The 13,571-nt window shown below is 40.3% G+C and overlaps 1 protein-coding gene across 7 annotated transcripts in view; it reads left to right on the top strand.

Moving 5' to 3' along the window:
- The first annotated feature begins 3,127 nt into the window (after positions 1–3,127).
- Positions 3,128–13,571, top strand: part of Cdin1 (CDAN1 interacting nuclease 1) — a 203,704-nt gene continuing 193,260 nt past the window's right edge. For 5 of the 7 annotated variants that reach the window (XR_012445386.1, XM_020180880.2, XM_074065611.1 and 2 more), the window contains exon 1: positions 3,128–3,264. Coding sequence is in view for 5 of the 7 variants with exons in the window: in XM_020180880.2 (XP_020036469.1) it covers positions 3,164–3,264 (101 nt within the window). In the remaining 2 variants the exon portion in view is untranslated. The other 2 variants (XM_074065613.1, XM_074065615.1) reach the window with 2 other exon arrangements.

The following is a 13,571-nucleotide window of genomic DNA, read 5'->3' on the forward strand; positions in this document are numbered from 1 at the left end:
AGGTGCTCACAGAATAATAGCCTGTTTTTCTTTATTCAGTTAGTAAATGCCAACTACTTTTCTTTTAGTCAATCTAATAACTTAAAAAGATTCCATAAGTAGAATCAGATTTTACACTATAATAAAAAATGTCTGCTTTTTAATAAAAAATGTGCAGTAGATTTGACAGACTGAAAACATGACTGACTCATTCTATTTCTTTCACTCTGCCTGGAACTCTTTGCTTCAACAGAAATAACTTTTCCAGGCATGTGACTTGGCTCATTCTTATTTTTAGTCCTTTGTGTTAATACATGTCTACTTGAAATGACCTTCTGATGTCTCCCTCCACCTCATTCCCTTTAAAATTGCTCAACATTCACACGGTCCAGGAATTGGCAGAGGGAAAGCTGGTCACCTTGTCCATCTTTCAGGGTTATAGGATCTCCCAGGGAGCTGTACCAGCCCCTACTTTAACATGTTCTTGGACTGATTTCCTTCACCTTTCCCATATCTCAGTTTCTTTCTCCCTTTCAGATGAGACTCTCACATTCCACTGGTTGGGGTACCACGGACACTCAGGATCAGAGAGGCCATCAGTTGCTCAAGGCCACCTGTCACGGTTGATGTTAAACAGGTAGCCAGTGCTTTGGGTCTTTAGTTTGGTGCTTTAATTTCACAGCCCTCCTTCTCGTAGCGGGGCAACAGTGTTGTTGGCTGACTGAGAAACAGGAGGAAACTTCAGGCATGAAGATGAAGTTCTAGAAGAAGTAACAGCAGATGAAGAACCCAGATTGTGATGAGAGATGGGAGAGGACAGAGGAGAGGGAATGGGGGAGGAAGGATGCCTCAGAGGAAAAATCAGCCAGTCCTACCCATTTTGCTTTATAAGTAAAAAGAAACCAATCCAATAACAAGAAAACATTTCTGGTCTGCCTCTAAACAACAATACTTTCTGCTTAATAAACAACAATACAGCCAATGAAAACAGCAACACACTACTTTTCTCCCAGTGCCAACTCTAAACAATCTACTGGATTTGGGTCAAATTGTCAACTGGCAGCATGTTAAAAATAAAAACAAACCTGGTATTTTCCTTATTGGGCTCTGAGGGTGAATGCAGGACAAGAGGCAGGGAGAAGAGTTCCTGTAAAAATAACGAACTGGTGTTTCCTATAAAAGTCCCATGGCTGTGAATTGGGAAGAGGGAAGTTGTGAAGGGGAAAGGACCAGGGAGTCAAATGGGGTCTGTTTATCGTCAGCTAGCTTTCATGTAAAAGTCATGGCAGGGTCAGCTGCAGACTAGCCAGGTGGCAACTCCAGACTACGCTGCCATAAATAAATAGTTACGTGCTAATGTCACACAACCAGAGTTAGATGCAAAGCATATGGGAATAAAACATTCTGATGTAAATATTCAGGGAAAAAAACTCGAGTTTTTTGCTGGTTGCTGAATTTAGGACTCCCTATTTGTACTGGACTTTGGGACGCCAGAGAAAATATGGTGGTAAAACATTAAAAAAAACAAAACAAAACAAAAAAACAAACCCAGGTAAAAGATTCTTTGTCAAGTGGAATATTTCCTTAAAAAAAAAGAAAAATCCTTAGATGCTGAGATCAGGAGGATCATGGCTCAAGGCTAGCCAAGGCAAATAGTTCTAGAGACTCCATCTCTAAAACAACCAGAGCAAATGGACTGGAAGTGTGGCTCAAGAGGTAGTGCTTTGTGAGCACAGAGCCCTGAGTTCCAACCTCAGTTGCACAAGGAAAAAAAAAATCCTTAACCTTTGGCTAGGAGAGGGTGACTATTTGATGTAGTTATTTTGCATTACAGAGCACCGGCAAGACCACAGATCCTAGAACCAAATCTCAGGAGTTTAACCTCTACCCCTGCTACTTACATATTCTCATGACCCGTGGGTCCCCCAACCTTCCCGTGTCTTTGTTTATTAATATTGTGCAAAAGGGGGGCGGGGGATGAAGGCTGTAGAACCAGTGTCACAGGAAGTGTTGAGGTTTAAGTGAGTTATTACATGGGGAGCCAATAAAACATTATCTAGCAAACACCCTGCCCGTTTTCATCTAGCAGTTTTCCTTATTTTATACAGACTATTTGCTGGACACTATGCTAAGTAATTCTTTACTTGATCTATCTTATTTAGCCTTAAAACCAGCCCCAGGAATTAAAAATTAATTTTATAGACAAAGCTGAGGATTAAGGAATTTATGCAAGGGTTACTTAAGCTAAACTTCCATCCCAGGCTTTATTCCATAAGAAGAAGCTAAAACACTTTTGCATTATCTAAAATCTAGGTACTTTTTCTTTCATTTGCCTTAAAAGGTTAAACTTGGGTCATGGCCTTCCTAGAACCAAATGGATTTTTAAAAGGGCATTAAAGGAAGGCCTGATAATTCAACGAATCGCCTTAAGAGAGATGAGATCTACTCAGAGCACGTCCAAAGAACAAAAGATGAAAGCACGCAGTGCTTCGTTGCTTCACGCATTTATGGGGCGCCTTCTGTTTTTCCGAGAGCTGGGGTTAGAAGGACAAATAAGATTGGATTGCAGTCCTTGGGCACCTGCCTGTGGAGAGAAACTGCATTCTTTACTGCAGGTCGTTTGGTGATACGGGGTTTGAGTCGGGTTCCCGCCAAGGACAAGAGGTGCAGAAGTTGCAGGACTTCCCCAACTCGCAGAAAGCACAGCTTGTCTCAGACATTCAGATCGCGCGCCTCAGCAGTGGCTTTGGGGCGCCCGTGAGACCCGTCCCCCGGTCTGTGCGACAGTCCCACCTGGCTTCTTGCAAATGGCAGGCGCGGACTCCTGAAGCACCTGTGGTGACATCACGTGAGCGACCCTGCCTATGCCCGCACCCGAGCGCGCCCAGCCCGCGGCCGCTATTTCCGGTGGCTTGCCCTTACCAGACATGGCGCCAGTTTGCCTTCGGCGCGCTCCACTGCGCCTGCGCAGTCCGCCCCGTCTGGGCGCTCGGCCTGCAGCCGACCCCGCCGCGGAGGTACCGGGTGAAGCTTGCGGTTCCGCGAGTGCACGCCCTGCTTCAAGAACACGGGGACGAGCTGGGGGAGCCGAGGACCTCGGTGCTCCCACCCCTTACCTCCCCGCACCACAGCTGCTCGAGCCCCAGGTTCCTTGTCCCCGCCACTTCCCGCTCCCTGGCCCAACATGATTCTGAGCAAAGCCCAGTACGACGAGATAGCCCAGTGCCTAGTGTCGGTCCCGCCCACTAGGCAGAGCCTGCGGAAGCTGAAGCAGAGGTTCCCCAGGTAAGGCCGCCCCGAGCCACGTGGCACGGAGCCGGGCTGGGCCAGGACGCTGGAACGGGCCTGTCACCCGGCCAGCTGGGGTGAGTGCCCGGCCCTGTGCAGCCCCCAGGTGATCTGAGTACCCCGGTTCTGTGCAGCCCCCCAGGTCATCTGAGTACCCCAGTTCTGTACAGCTCCCCCCACTCCCCCGGCCTCGCATCCAAGTTCGTCTGAGTGCTCCAGTCCTGTGCAGCTCCCCAGGCCTTGCAACAAACTTGGTCTGTGTTAGGTGGTGGTGGGTGCATATAGTCGTTCCTAAACGTCCAGTGGTTTGTTGACAGATACTAGCAGTGGGTTATGGTAACAGTGAAAATAGGTACTGCAGATTCTTAAGGAGTCTCACAGTTGGCCATTGCAGACAGGGAGCACAGGCCTAAAGGGCTGCATAGCCTTCACCATGGGTCATAATGCTGACTGGGCAAGGCAGTGACCTCAAGGGGTCTTGGTCCAAATCAGAGACGGGTACCCTAGGGATTCCACACTTCAGTCACCAGCCATTTGAACAGCCAGCTCTCATCATATGAGAGTCCACATACTCCAGGTGTATTTCATACTTCCTCCTCCCCAGAATACTTTCCAGTGACTTTTGGGATTATCTAACTTCCTCAGAAAGGACTCTAGGAGTTATATAATGAAGATTCCTCGTTTTAAACATGTGAAAACAGATCCAACTTTACACAAAGAATCAGCTCAGGATAACTAGGTTATTACAGAGGATGTTTGTGTCCTTTTAAACAAATTCACAACCAGATCTAAACCTGTGTTTGTTTCACCACATGGAGCCTGGTAATCCATAATGGGAGCTCCCCTGCCTGCAGCCTTGCTCATGTGCAGTTTCCCTGCCTGTCACGTGTCACCACAGCGGCATTTTATGGGGGAGCGGGGCAGTTACTGGATGATAGGTAACAATACCAGTTGAAGCAAAAGTTGGAGGTCTTTTTGAACGCCAGTTTTTTGGTGGGCTGGTTTTCCTAGTCTATAAATGCAAAGGCTCTCTTTCCACTATTATCCAGATTTAATTTAGGGTAATATTTATCCTTTTATAGTCCTTTAAGATTTTATCAGACTTGCTAACAAAGAGTAAAATTGACAGATTGGAATTTAATTTTCTCCCCACAAGCAGTGAAATGGTGAAGGCTGGCCAGACAAGGGAAAAGGCAGATTTTTTTTTTTCTGGGCTATTTTAATATAGAGCATAAATTTTTGATATTCTGCTCACTTTATGTACATATATTATTGCTTTGTATTTTTGCTTTTCTTTCTCTTCCTCTCCTTTCTATCTTTTTTCTTCTCCATAAGAAGTAACCACCCCAGGACTCTTATCAACACTTAAGAAAACCTCTTCAAGTGGGATACCATGCTGCTTTGCTTATTCTTTTATTATCTTTTTCTTCTTATCCATGATATAACCAAATATGTTTTACTTCTCACAAATATTATTCTGAAAATAATTTTCTTTCTATAGGAAACTTAATTTAAGAGAAGCCAAACTAATCTGTAAAAGAAGGAATTGCAGAGCTGTTTAGCCTGGGCATGGTGGTTCACGCCTGTAATACCAGCTACTCAGAAGGTGTAGGTGCAGGAGGCATAAGTAGGTAAGAGGATCTTAGTCTGAGGCCGGCCCTGCACAAGAAAGGCAAGACCCTATCTGAAAAGTAACTAAAGCAAAAAGGTTTGGTGGTGTGGCTTAAGTGGTAGAGCACCTGTCTATTAAGTAAGAGGCCCTGAGTTCAAACCCTAGTAGTGCCAAAATAAATAAACAAAGAGAGCTGTTTGGTAGGTTGGGTTGAAATTCTACAAATAGTGTTAGTTTCACAGTTTTCCCTGTACCACTTTTACTTTAGATGACTGTTGCAAAGGGTTCAACAGCCTTACGCTTTTGTAAGACCTCAGAGATAACCTCTGGTAATTCAAAGAGATTAAATAACTTGCCAAACAAAACAAACCGAAAAACAGATTTTTAATGTCCACACAGTGCCTAGGCTATAGTTTCAACTCTTAGTTAAGAGTTCCACACTAAGCTGCCTTGTCTAATTTAATGTTATTAGTACTGTAATAACAAACACATTTCTTTTGGTGGGTGGCGTTCACACACCTTGAATTCTAGCCTGCTTTCCTTCAGTCCTGGTGTGTTGTCTGCTCATTAGTGTGCTGGTTGCTCACCCCAACCTGTCACGGGCATTCCTCATTTTTAAAGATTCTTCAGAATTTAGGGAACCACTAAGGTCACATTCTGGATGTGCTATCTAATTTCTTGTTGCTGTACTCAAAAGGTTTTGCTTTCCTAATTTTTTTTACATAACTAATTTTTGCATATATATAACATTGCTTATTTTTTTTACTGTAGACTCCCAGAATTTAGAAGTGACCATACCATAGGTTCTCAACCCTGTTGGTCTATAGACTCTTTACACTCTAAACAAGTATTAACAACCTCTGAAGAGCTTTTGTTTATGTGAGTTATATCTGTATTTACCAAAATGTAAATTACAACTGAGAAATTAAAAAATGTTTACTTATTAATTTATTTAAAAATAGTAAGCTCATTATTTGCCAACATATTCTGTGGAGAATAACTGGAATTTCAAAAAAATGTGACAAAATGACTGTACTACTTTTGCAACTTTCTTTAATGCATCCCTTCATAAAAGAAAATGTATTTACTGCTTTCAACTTGTGACAGGTTGATTTTGATTAAAGAATATCAAGAAATTCTGAAAAAGGAACAGTAATGTAATAGGCTTTTAGATAGCTGTGGGTATTTTATTACACAAAACTCAAGAAATGGTATTTTCTTAAAGGTTAATGTGGAATCTAAAACTTTTATCAAAGAATTTTTCACACTCTTCTTTATAATTTTTGGTGGTACTGGGTTTTGAACTTAAGGCCTCACGCATGCTAGCTAGGCAGGCACTCTACCAACTTGAGCCACTCTGCAGCCCTTTTTACACTCTTAGGTATTTTGAATTTGAGTGGATCTTTACCTCTTTACCAAATCGAGATTTTTATCATTATGCATTTGCAAAATGTTGGTTGTGAACTGTACAAGCCTTCCAAGTGTTGTCACCTTTCATTATATAGTATCAAAAAAATCACATTCGTTAATATCACTACTGGTCTCATCAGAAGTCTGTAAGATTCAAAGCTGTCAGGCTTGGGTGATGGATATGAGCTTTCCAATATTTGAATTTTCCCTTGAAATCTCAAATTTTATCATTGGCAACAAATGCTATTAGTTGTTTTCCTTGAAATGACAGGCTCACATCATTTATTTCTGAGAAAATGTCTGCCAGATACCTAAATCTGAATAATCATACTTTGTTCATTGTTGATTCAAGTAAGAATCAATATTCCATGGAAAAGTGGGGAGTTAGCTCTCAAACAATCCTGCAGGGTTTTCCCCTGAGATACCATCATACTTTGATACACAGCAAATGTGCTTTCTATTTACTTCTTATTTTTCGTGCAGAATCTTAGGAGGGCAAGATTTAATCAATTAATTAGTGGCTATTCTTAAGTGAAACTGTGTTTGTTTTTCTTTTTATCTTACAAGTGTGTGATGGTGAAGAGTAGAGTGACTTCCATTATACTTGTAGTTCCCTAGCCTACATTTGTTTTCAGGAGTTGGTCATTTTACTCACTGTTGCTTTGTTCCATAAGTGCAAATGATGTCTTATTATTTTTATAAAAGTTGTTTTGACCTTGTAGACCCTGAGATAGTCTCAGGGACTCCAGGAGTTCTTTGAACACACTTGGACATCCACTAGCTATTTCAAATCAAAGAATATTTATGTTTGGAAGGATTTTGATATGTATTGACAAGCTGCTCTCAAAAAGGTAGTACTAATCCTATTACCAGCAGAGCATGGGGATGTCTGTCTCTGTGACTTTTGTCAGCACTGAGGAAAGTCATTATTTAATCTTTAATATGTTGAATCAAGAATGACACCTTGTGATTAGCATTTTACATTAGGTTTTCTCTCCCCTCTATTTTTGTGGTGATTGGGATCAAAACCAGGTCTCTCACATGCTAGACAAGCGTTCTCCCACTGAGCACACCCCTAGCCCCTAGCATTTAAAAATGATAATACATTTTGTGTTATCCTAAATGATTTTTTGATCACTTAATTTTCTTCTTGAAGGTCTAGCACAGCTTGGTGTCTTGTGCTTAGAATTCTGTTGGAGTGTTTGTTTTTAAATGCTCAGAGGTGTAGATATGGCTTGATTTGTCTCTGAATTCTGTGGCTTCTGGAGTATAGCCTTGTTTCTTTATGGCTTGCTTGTTTTCACTGATACTACAAAACTATTTTTTCCAAGTCACTATATTGAATTTGGGCAATGATTTTAACCAATCTGGTCTCAGAATCCTGTACTTAAGGGCTGGGGATGTAGCTCAGTGCTAGAGTATTTGGCAGGCACGGGTAAGGCCCTGGTTTCAATACCCACACTACAAAAAAAAAAGTCAAACTGGAAAACATTATTTTAGTGAAGTTAGCTAGGTTCAGAAAGACAAAGTTTACATGTTTTCTCTTATATGTGAAAGACAGACCAATACAAATACAAGCATTATTGTATATACATAAAAGTATATTCAGAACTTGCTTCCAAAAGTGAGACTGTTAGTGGAGTGTCAGAACAAGACACAGCGAAGCACACAGAAAATCGTCAGACAACACAAGTATGGGGGAAAGGGTGAGGAAAAGTAGTGGAGGGGGACTAGGGGAATAGTTATCAATGGGAGGGCACAGGAAAGGGTAAAGGAGGGTGAACATGGTGGAAGTATCTTGTAATTTTGTGTGAAAATAGAACAATAAAACCTATTAAAATTGTTCAGGGGGAGGGGGAATAAAGGCGAAAGAGGGAGGGGGTGAATCTCATTAAGATAAATTGTAAGCACTTATGTAAATGTCACAGTGTCCCCCTATACAACAATAATATGCTAATAAAAAATTCTGTACTTGAAACGAACAGGTAGATTGGCCAGTTGCAATGGCTCACTCTAGTATCCTAGCTAGAGGCAGAGATAGGGAGGATTGAAGTTGGGCACTAGTCCAGGCAAAAAGTTAGCATACCCCCATCTCAATCAGTAAAGCCAGGCATGGTGGTATGTGCCTGTCATCATAGCTACATGGGAGGTCTTAGGTATGTGGACTGCAATCCAGACCAGTCCTGGGCAAAAATGTGAAACTCTTATCTAAAATCAATAAATCAGTAAAACAAACAAACAAACACATGCTTACATACTTAAGCTAAAAGCAGAAAGGGCTGGGAGCCTGATTCAAGGTAGAATGCTTGCCTGGCAAATGCAGGGTCCAGAGTTCAGCATCACTAAACTTTGTGAACTCTACTGTCCTAAAATTCTAAAATTCCCCTCAATCTATTTTCTATTCTGCAATTTGATGGTGACAGGCTCTTTGACTCCCTGATTATAGGACATGCATGTGGGACAACTATTTGAAGTCGTGGCTGGAATCAATATGTTGATTTGCATTTTCCAGTTCGTTTCCTGGACCTTCTTGTTCTGCTTGAAGCTCCCTGACCTATTATTTATAAGAAGGTATTTAACATTATAACTTTCCACCCCAAACTACACATATATGTGTGTACACACACACGTATGTGTGTGTGTGTATATATATATATATATACACACACACACGTGATTATATATTATATATATGATTATATACTATTATATATACATAGAAATAATTTTAAACTTAAATAAAGTTGCAGAAATGTTCCAGAGAATTCCCTAGTACCCTCCCCCTCCACCCAGCCTCCCTTACTGTTAACATCTTACATCACTATTGTACAGTTGTCAAAATTCAGGAAATTAATTTTAATGTGATACTATTGACCTGCAGACCTTTTTTTGGATTTTGCTAGTTTTTACACCAGTGTCCCTTTTAACGATGTTGTGTTCTCCTCAGTATATCACTTCTGTGGCATGTGACTTTACATGCCTTAGCATTGGTCGTGAGTCTTACTTGGTTAAGGTGGTGTCTGTGAGGTTTCTTTTACATTTTAAGTACCTTATGGGGGATATCCTTTGAGACGCTACAGACATCCTGCTTCTCTTCACACCGTTTTCCCAACCATGAGTCATTCTTCCATGAAAGAACTGTTACTGGTATTCACCCAATGGTGATTCCATTTCAGCAGAATATTCATTCAACCAATATCATCTACCCCATAATAATCTGTGCATGATTTTCATTGGTATAGCAGAATTTTCTGCACTCAGAGCATCTGAGCAGTAGTAACTGACTGTGTGTTTACTGTCTTTGTGGCACTTTTGGGATTCAAAAAATAGATAGGCTAATGTAGTCATTAATTTTTAATAGCTTACCTCAGAAAAGAGTTTTAAGACATTTAACATGAAGTATTAGAATCATACAGTGTTAGAAACCAAACTAACCAAACAGGCAGTTCAAGTAGGATTCTTAGAGGAGATATGCCTTTGTTGGAAATTCTTTTGCTGGTAATCTAAGCTCTTTGGCACAAGTTCCTGTTTCCTTACCATATATTGGTTATTTAGTTGCTATGCAAGTGGGTCATAAATCAAACATCTGTTAGCATAAATCTCTAAGCAAATAAGTGTCGATACTATTTGGTACTGTCTTTGCCCTTGGACACCCTGCCTCAGGTTTCTCCAGTAGTGCCTTTCAGATTTCTTTGATTTTTCTGTCTTGGCCACAACATCTACTGTCTTCCCATTCTTGGATCATAATATAGGCAACGATTCATTTATATGAGGGGCTTTTCAGTTCTCTCATTCCTAATAAAATCTCAGAAGTTGTATATAGTTAAAAACTTTTGGCTGGAGTCCTTGTGCTGAGAACATACAGCTGGTCATCTTGAGATCTTCACCTGTTTTACCAGAATACGAGTTAAGGGTGACTTTATTAGGTGTCTGCCATTGTTGAACTCAGTGGTTTCTTGGTGGTGAGTGTACAGGAACTGGTCTGGTTAGGAGTGGTTAGCTAAGGGGAAGCACATTTTACTCAGATTTACTTGTGCTGTTCTGGTTTACTTTTGTACAGCCATTGACTACAGTTGTCTTTGTTTGAACAACTGCGGCCCCAACACAAGATGCATTTTAAGATGTTGTCTTTTCCCATAGGGACTCTGGTATCCCATTGTTCTTGCTTCCTAAAACATTCCTGGGGAATGGCTTGGCTCTGCCTCTTTTTTATCCAGGTCATAGTTACTTTGTCAGGTCTCAAGAGTTAGGAGGTAGAGGAAATAGCATTCAAATCCAGGTAGAGTCTGGCTCCAGAATCTTGCTCTTACTCTGCCATTTTTCCTTGTTCGGTCTTTAGGCTGTGGTGAGGATTTGAGTGGACAAGCATTTGAAGCATTTGGCCTAGTGCATGCTCTTGGAAAGTATTTGAGGATTGGTGAATGTGTTGTTATTAAAACTTAGTGACTTGTTTACAGTGGAAGAAATGTCTGAGTAGTAACATTTTCAAACATGTAAGATGATTTTGGAGGTTTAAAGGGATATAACAGAAGGGGTGAACTTGTTCAGAGTATTTTGTAAGCATCTGTGGAATTATCGCATTGCAACACCCTTCTACTACTAATGTAGATAATTTAAAAAGACATAATTTTGTTCTGAAACAAAAGGCGGTAGATTTGCAGAAAAAGGTATTTACATGGTCCAAGTGATTGTTTGACTGTGGATAAATTAATCTGATCATTAGTGGAATATGCCAGTATCAAAAACGTGCCTTGAATATTTCATGTTTGAAATTTAATGGCGTTGCAAATTTAAATATACATTGACTAATTTTTAGGAATCGTGGTGGAACATTGTAGTGTTTAATATTCTAGGGCTTGGTTTACTTAATTGAAATATTATTCCTATTGGCCTTGTTTCTCTCAATTGAACTGAGAGTTGGTTCTCATTTGTGGTCAGTTTTCTACGCTTCTGATAATGTTGTGGTGGACCTGAGTTCCAGAATAATGAGTGATTACAACGACTCATAAAGGCAAAAAAGTCTTTTATTGAACTAGAAATTCTATTTGTGGTTTTGCCAAAGAACAAGAATTAATTTACAGGATCTCAGAAAGTGTTATTAACTCACAATTCAGCAAAGATAGCTAGGCCTACTTCTTTATTGATCGTTAGTTAGGTTGGAAGGTCTAAGAAGAGAATGTGATTATTTTGTGTATTTTCGTTGATAATCTTTTAAAATAGGATTTTCCCATAAGATTTTAGGGTTTTATTTTGTGGCTACATTGTACTTAGCTGTTGTCAGACATTTGTGCTTTTTCAGATCAGTGTAGCTGCAGAAGTAAGATGAGTTTGAGCTCCTACAAAGGACTATTTGAAAAATCCTCAGACACCATTATTCTTAGAAGATTACATATATTAGTTACATGTCTTACTAGTTTGGGGGAAATTTCTCATGTTAGACTATTGACTTCATTTTAAAATCTGTATTCTGGAGTCATACTTGAGTTTTCTAAGTAATAACCCATTTCAGAATAGTTGCTTGTATAAGAGAACTTATGTATTTCCTTAGAAAAAAAGATCCAAGAGAAGTATTGGGCAATAACACTTCATTAACTTTCAACAAATGTGGACTGAATTTACCATTATGGTTTTATTATACATTGTGTGTAATTTTTCTGTACTGGTTGAATTGTCCTTAAAAACAAAACAATCAACATATAAGCCCTTTTGTGGAGTAAACATGAAAAATGACCTTAACATACAGAAGTCATGAAATACTTCCAGGGGATGCACAGATAATGAATTTCCCTGTTTTAATTGAAAGGAGATGTTTCAAATACTTATTTCAAGATGTCTTTCTCCTTTCTACTGATGAATTGTTTTTCTAGTGAATTGGTTTGCAGTGAATGTGCATGCTACTGGGAGGAACCTGTACCTGAATAAGAACTCTCCATGTCCTACGGGGGCAGAACAGACAGCAGGATCCAGGATTGTTGGGTCCCTGGGTTGGAAACCAGAGTGGATTTAAGATGGTGCGTGCTGATCACAAATCCAGCCTTTCCTGGCCAAACTAATACTTTTTGTTACCTTTCTTTTCTCTCTCTTCCCATCCTACCTTTCTTTTGTGGTACTGAGTGAGCTTGAACTCAGCGCCTCGTGTTTGGAAGGCAGGTGCTCTACCACTTGAGCCACACTCTCAGCCCCTATTCCTACACTTTCAAGAGGTATATATTTAAGAATGAATAGTGCTTCCTCATTATGCAAAGCTTCCTTCATGCCAGGTAACAGTGACATTGCCAGACTTTCAAGTGCTGCTGTGACTCTGAGATGTGATCCATTTTGCTCACTGTGGCTCCTGCACAGCAAATAAGGAATTTTGTGTTTGAACCTATTGTGGTGGTTAAACTGTGACCTGATAAATACCTGGGGTCTCATTATTGAGGTAACTGAGGACTCTGCAATTCTCTATCCAAAGCAAAATGTGAACATTTTTCAAAACCTCATTCTTTTATGTGTTTAAAATACTGAGATTCTCTGTTAAAAATGTTTAAAACCATTAAATCTACAGTAATAACTTCAAGATTATGAGAATAAGTATTTTGAAACAAAGCACTTCTAGTAGAGGAGAAACCTAAAGTGGATTCCTTGTCTTTTGATGGTGTCGCTCTGGCAAATATGTAAGTCCTCAGTCTTCCCTGGTCAAATGCTGACCTCTTAGAGCTGGGGTCATTCTGTGTGAAGCCTCGCTTTCTCTGAGGTTGTCCTGGGAGCAGTTGGCATGTTCAAAACTGAGAGTTAAAATCTGTCTGGTGCTGTCATGCCCCTCCTCTGCCACTTAGACTTATTTTTAATTTTTCAGTCTTTGTTAAGATCTGACCTTTGCTCTAGAAATAAGAAAGGATAAGCTAATCTCACTCTAATCTTGTGTTTATTCTGGTTTAGGAAGTGGGAGTTATAGAAGACCCTAGGTATTTACAAGGGTTATCATTTAAGACTTGAAAATCCTCAAATTCTCAGCAAGCACCGTGTAGGATATCAAAAGTCTGCAGCCTGTGGGATGCAGGTGTTTGGTTAAAGTGACTTATCAGCTGATTGCTTGCTGTTTCCTCAAATTAGCCTAGCAGGACCAAGGCTTCAGACTTGCGAGTTTATGAATCACCACTGTTTGTCATGAGTGTTTGCGATTGCTCCCAGATTCAGAACTGGGCTCCAATTAAGATTGCTTGAGGGTGACTGGCAACGCATGGTGGACACTCTGCTTTGACAGTTGTGCCTGTGGCACACCTTCGCTTCCTGTGACTCA

The sequence above is a fragment of the Castor canadensis genome, chromosome 2, assembly GCF_047511655.1.
Source record: "Castor canadensis chromosome 2, mCasCan1.hap1v2, whole genome shotgun sequence".
Taxonomy (NCBI): Eukaryota; Metazoa; Chordata; class Mammalia; order Rodentia; family Castoridae; genus Castor; species Castor canadensis.